A 5,809-nucleotide genomic window follows, 5' to 3' on the forward strand; every position below is an offset into this window, starting at 1 on the left:
CCCGGGAGGCGGTGCAGCGCGAACCCCCGGCGAACCCCCGGCGTCGGCCGCAGGAAGGCGTGTGCATCCTCACGGGGCTCGGCTTCAACGGCTTCGGCGAGGATGGGAGAGCCGAGTGGGACGCGTGCGCCAACATGAAGGTGTGGATGTTCGAGACCAACCCCCGCTTCACCGGCACCATCGCCTCCTTCAACATCAACACCAACGCCTGGGTGGCCCGGTGAGCGGGGCGGGGGTCCCCCACCCCACCCCACCCCCACTCCGGCCCGCGCGGACACCCCCAGCCCCGTCCCGGCCCCCAGCGCAGGCCTGTCACCCCGCGGGCGCCCGGGGACCGGCCCGGTGCTCCCGCCTGGGGTCCCAGCTGCCCAGGAGGCTGAGGTCGGAGGATCGCAGTTTGAGGCCTGGCAGGAAAGTCTGTGAGACTCTCGCCTCCATTTCCACCAAAAAGCCGGAAGGAGCGCTGTGGCTCAAGGGGCAGAGCGCCAGCCTCGAGGAAGAAAGTCTCAGGGACGGTGCTCAGGCCCCGAGTTCAAGTCCTGGGCTGGACAGACGCACGCACGCGCGCGCACACAGGCCTAGCTTCTAATCCCAGGGCCCAGCGCTTGTCCGGCTGTCAGCTCAGCCCTGTGTCTCCCCCCACCCCCAGCTACTTCTTCAAGCGCCTCAAGTTCCTGGGGAGCAAGGAGCTGTCGCAGGCGCTGTCGCTGCTCTTCCTGGCGCTGTGGCACGGGCTGCACTCGGGCTACCTCATGTGCTTCCAGATGGAGTTTCTCATCGTGGTGGTGGAGAAGCAGGTGCGCCCCGGGGTGCTGGCCGCGGGGAGGGGAGCAGGTGCACTTTGGTGATCTTTTTTCCCTTTTCTCAGTCGTGGGCCTTGAACTCAGGGCCTGGACGCTGTTCCCGGTCTCTTTGAACCACGATCCTCCTATTTCCATCTCCCGAGTAGCTGGGACTGCAGGCGTGAGCCACCGCGCCCGGCACCCTTGCCATCTCCAGGCCTTGGCTTTTCCTCTGCAGGCCGCCAACCTCATCCGAGACAGCCCAGCGCTGAGCGGCCTGGCCTCCGTCCCGGCCCTGCAGCCGCTCTTCTACCTGATCCAGCAAACCATCCACTGGCTCTTCCTGGGTTACTCCATGACCGCCTTCTGCCTCTTCACCTGGGACAAATGGCTGAAGGTCAGGCTGCTGCGCAGAGAGCCGGGGCCTCCCCGGGCGGGGCCTCCCCGGGGCCCGGCTCAGCGGCCTCCTCTCCCTGCAGGTGTACAGATCCGTCTACTTCATCGGACACGTCTTCTTCTTGAGCCTCCTGTTCATCCTGCCTTACATGCGCAGAGCCTTGGTACCACGGAAAGAGAAGTTGAAAAGAATGGAATAGCCAATTCCCCCCGGGTGAGTATGGCGACTACAGGCCGCCGCAGCGCAGCCCGGCGCACACTCGCAATGAGGTGGCGGCTAGCCACTGGGACCCCCCCATGGGACTGCCTCGCAACCCACCCCTCACTGTCCCCTAGGTGGCCTACGGCAGGAATGGTGCAGAAATCTGTTTCCTCCACGGCCCTCCCTAGGCCCAGAGCACAGAGTCCTAAGGAGCCGGGAGCAGCGTCTCTGCCAGCGAGTGTCCCCGGCCAGTGGGGAAGCTCTCGTGGGAGGAGCCGGGGCCGCACCCCCTCTTCGGGCTCCCCCATGCACGTTGCCTTATCTCTCCCCCCACTAGCCAGGAAGCTGTTGTATTCTTCTGCCAATCTCCGAGCTGAGCGCGGCCGCCCCCCGGGGGGAGGGGAGGGCTCTGGGGGCCCCGTCCGCGCCGCCTTTTCTATCGGAACTCTACCGGATAAAACTCACTTCTGTGTGTTCCGTTTTTCCACTGCCTGCATCCCCGCCTGCCTTCTTTCCCGCTGAGGATGGGGGGGAACCCCACAACGCTTAGAGCACCAGACGTGGCTCCAGACAGGACGCCTCCCCCCAAATGCCGGGTGTGGGTGGGCACTGTAGCGCACGCCGGTCATCCCGGCCACTCGGGAGGCCGAGCGCTGAGGATCGCGGTTCAAAGCCAGCCCGGGGCTGCAGCGGCCCTCAGAGGAGCTGTTCAAGACTCGATACGAGACTTACAAAAAGACCGTTTAATATAGACAGCCGTGTACAGCGGGGGGTGGGGGAGCAGGGGGGCAGGATCCGGGGTCCCGCCGTCACAGCACCCCCCACGCCTCTTCGAAGGCCGTGGTGAGCTTGGCGCAGGTCAGGGCCGCAGACAGCGGGTAGTTGCTCAGGGACACCGTCCGCTCCGTGTAGTCCACGTCCACCTGCGGACGCAGAGCCCCGCATGACGATGACGGCCCCGCGCGCACGGCCTCCCCGGGGCCCCAGGGCCGGCGCCGCGGTTACCTGGCCGTGGGCGAAGGCGCCCACCACGAACACGATGGGGTCGGCGCCGGGCACCAGCTCCCGCACGTCGCTGACGGGCGCCGAGAAGGACGTGGCCACCTTCACGCAGCCCGCGGGGAAGTGATCGGACACGGGGTTCTTGATCACCTGGGGGCGCGGGGCAGGGTCAGCGCCCCGGACTCCCGGCCCCGCCCCGTCAGACTCCGCCCCCGGGCATGCCCCGCCCCCGCCCCATCAGACTCCGCCCCCGGCCAGGCTCCCCAGGCCCCGCCCCTGGGCAGGCCCCGTCCCCGCCCCGTCAGACTCTGCCCCCGGGCAGGCCCCGCCCCCGGGCAGCCCCGCCCCGCACCTTGAGGAGCTTCTGGGGGCCGTCGGCCGCGCGGACGCTGAGTTTGTGCAGAAGCTGGACTGGGGGAGGAGGCGGGTCGGCGGGTCAGGGGCCGCGGTGCGGGCAGGGCGGTGCTCTCGGCTGCACCGGGGCCGCGGCCGGAGCGCCACCGGGAGCAACGCGGGCGCCCCGCCGCGTGCAGCCCGCCGGGCCGCACACACCCGCCCGGCCCTCCCGCAGCGGCCTCTCACCCATGAGGCCGCAGAAGCGGTCGAAGGTCCTGGGGATCCGCGTCTGGGGGTTCACCTCGATCAGCACGTTCTTCCGCGTGTGGATGTACACCTGCAGCAGCCCCGCGCGGTTCAGAGGGCTGTCCATCAGCATCAGCAGGCTCTGGGGAGGGCGGGCAGGCGCCTCAGGACGGGGCGGCCTGCGCATGCGCGGGACCGCCCCCCCATGGTAGATTGCGATTGCGCGCCAGCGTATACGCTGGGAGGCGGGGCCTCGCCAGGCTGTTCTTGAGGGCGGGGCCGTGCACACGCTCGGGGGCGGGGCTGTGCGTGGGGGCGGGCTGTGCGCGGGGCGGAGCCTCGCTAGGCTGTGCACACGCTCAGGGGCAGAGCTGTGCGTGGGGCGGGGCCTCGCTAGGCTGTGCACACGCTCAGGGGCGGAGCTGTGCGTGGGGCGGGGCCTCGCCAGGCTGTGCGTGGGGGCGGGGCTGTGCACACACAGGCGGAGCTGTGCGTGGGGCGGAGCCTCGCTAGGCTGTGCACACACTCAGGGGCGGAGCTGTGCGTGGGGGCGGGGCTGTGCACACGCTCAGGGGCGGAGCTGTGCGCGGGGCGGGGCTGTGCGCGGGGCGGAGCCTCGCTAGACTGTGCACACGCTCAGGGGCGGAGCTGTGCGCGGGGCGGGGCCTCGCCAGGCTGTGCGTGGGGGCGGGGCTGTGCACACGCTCAGGGGCGGAGCTGTGCGCGGGGCGGGGCCTCGCCAGGCTCCACCCCCGGTACCTGGTGGGCGATGTCCGGCCTCACTTCGCCCGGGTCCCGGCCATTCTTGAGCAGCACCGACTTGTGCTTGTCGCAGTTGAGCAGCTCGTACGTCTTCCCCGCCTGGACAAGGGACCCGGATGAGGGCGTTAAGCCACGCGGTGGGGGGGGGGCGACGCTGCGGGGCGCGGGCCAAGGCTGGGGCGTGGACTCCGGCCCGGGCGCTGCCCGCAGCTCCAGGCCGGCGCTCCACCACCGGAGCCTCGGCGCCACCTCCGGCTCTCTGCTGGTTCGAGGGAGATGAGAGGCTGTGAGCCGCGATGCTCGGGGCTCACTGCTGAGTCCCCGGGGTGACGGCGGCCCCGGCTCCCGCTGCTCTGTAGAATCTGGGACTTGCTGGAGTTTCTCGGGGCCGCGAGGCCGCGCTAGGTGAGGCTGGAGGGACAGGTAACTGCCCCCCCACGCATGCGCATCAGGTCTGGGGCAGGGGCGCGCTCCCAACACCAGATGGGATTGGCTGGGAAGGGGCGGGGCGACTGCGGCGCAGCCAATCAGGTGCCAGCGGCTCACACCCGCCACCCCCGCTGCTGGGGAGGATGGATCCACCGTGGGGAAGAACCTGTCACCTAAAGAAGCTGGATCGCCTCGCACGCATGAGGCCCCGGGTTCGACCCCACAGGACCACTACACGGAAAAAACCGGAAGTGGCTCGGACTCGAGTGGTCGAGCGCCAGCCTTGGGCACAGGGAGGCTCGAGGCAGTGCCCAGGCCCCGAGTTCAAACGCCAGGACCGGCAACAAAAAAAAAAGCAACTGGCGGCGTGCCCGCAGCCGTGAGAGGAATCCTCAAACACACAGAGCGTGTTAGAAACCCGAGCAAAACCAAGCAGCACAGCCGGGCACCGGGGGCCCGCCTGTCACCCCAGCTGCTCAGGAGGCTGAGATCTGAGGATCTCGGTTCGAAGCCAGCCTGGGCAGGAAAGGCCGTGAGATGCTGATCTCCCATGAACCACCGGAAAGCCAGAAACAGCACTGTGGCTCAATATGTCCCTTGAGCAAAAGAGCTCAGGAACAGCGCCCAGGCCCTGAGTTCAAGCCCCACACCTGACAAAGAACCAGCACATAACAGAGTTGGAGATGTCATCTGTGGTACCACACCTCCTCTAAAGAGAACAACTTTAGAGAGACAAAAGGTGGCAGCCAGGCAGGCTGGCTCATGTCTAAAACCTCATGTCAACCAAAAGCTAGGTACAGTGGTAGGGGCCACACCTGTAGTCCCAGCTACCTGGTGTGTGCCAACCCAGAAGAAAAAAAAAGCTCCCAAAAAGTGAAAGCTAAAAAAAAGGGAGGAGAGAGCGGTTTGGCACAAGTGGTAGAACATCTACCTGCCACACAAGTGAGGGAAACTGAGTTCAGAGCCCGGTATTGACCAATATATACATATCAACATATATATAACATATATATATATATATAGCCATGAGGGGCAGGCACAAAAGATCCCAAGGTGGAGGCCAGCCTAGGCTGCTTGACACTACCCCCAAGACACTAACAGGACAAGCGAATAACGAAGGAAAAGAAGATGGGCTGGGCGGGGTCAGTGGGAAAGCGCGTGTCTAGCAGGTGTGGGGCGCGGGATTTCATTCCCCAGCACGCGGGAAAGAAAAACCATAAACGCAAGTCTCACGGCACCCTGCTAACGACAGGCAGGCGCCGGTGCGCACGCGGGCCACCCCCGCGACTCGGGAGGCTGCGGGCCGAGGCTCGCGGGCCGAGGCCGGCGCGGGCAGGAAAGCCCGGGAGAACCAGCGAAAAGCCGAAAGTGGCGCCGTGGCTCAAGGGGTGGAGCGCCAGCCTCGCGCCCAGCAGCGCAGGGACCGGGCCCGGGGCCGGCACGCACGCAGGCGCACGTGCACACACCGCAGATGCACGCACGCACGCACGCACGCACGCAGAGGCAGGCGGCGGCCGCAGCCATCCGCATGGGCCCTCGATCGACGTCACATCATGGAATCATCTGGAAGCAAGAAGGGGGGGCTGCCACGGGAGTGGCGCGGCGCTCGGCCCTCCTCCCGCTCCCGACGCCCCGCGCCTGCGCCCCGCCCGCG

At 67.3% G+C, this 5,809-nt stretch overlaps 2 protein-coding genes across 2 annotated transcripts in view; both read left to right on the forward strand.

Annotated features, from left to right (window-relative positions):
* Lpcat3 (lysophosphatidylcholine acyltransferase 3) overlaps window positions 1–1,867 on the forward strand; it is a 5,806-nt gene extending 3,939 nt beyond the window's left edge. The window contains exons 8-12 of the mRNA XM_013023582.1: window positions 9–220; window positions 650–797; window positions 1,021–1,179; window positions 1,262–1,392; window positions 1,515–1,867. Of these exons, the coding sequence (XP_012879036.1) occupies window positions 9–220; window positions 650–797; window positions 1,021–1,179; window positions 1,262–1,378 (636 nt within the window). The 3' untranslated portion in view covers window positions 1,379–1,392; window positions 1,515–1,867. The remainder of the gene's footprint in view (window positions 1–8; window positions 221–649; window positions 798–1,020; window positions 1,180–1,261; window positions 1,393–1,514) is intronic.
* Window positions 1,868–2,600: 733 nt separating this feature from the next.
* The window catches only part of Phb2 (prohibitin 2), a 7,827-nt gene continuing 4,618 nt past the window's right edge, over window positions 2,601–5,809 (forward strand). The window contains exons 1-2 of the mRNA XM_013023583.1: window positions 2,601–2,928; window positions 4,183–4,196. Of these exons, the coding sequence (XP_012879037.1) occupies window positions 2,601–2,928; window positions 4,183–4,196 (342 nt within the window). The remainder of the gene's footprint in view (window positions 2,929–4,182; window positions 4,197–5,809) is intronic.

This window comes from Dipodomys ordii, unplaced genomic scaffold (genome assembly GCF_000151885.1).
Source record: "Dipodomys ordii isolate 6190 unplaced genomic scaffold, Dord_2.0 Scaffold69, whole genome shotgun sequence".
Lineage (NCBI taxonomy): Eukaryota > Metazoa > Chordata > Mammalia > Rodentia > Heteromyidae > Dipodomys > Dipodomys ordii.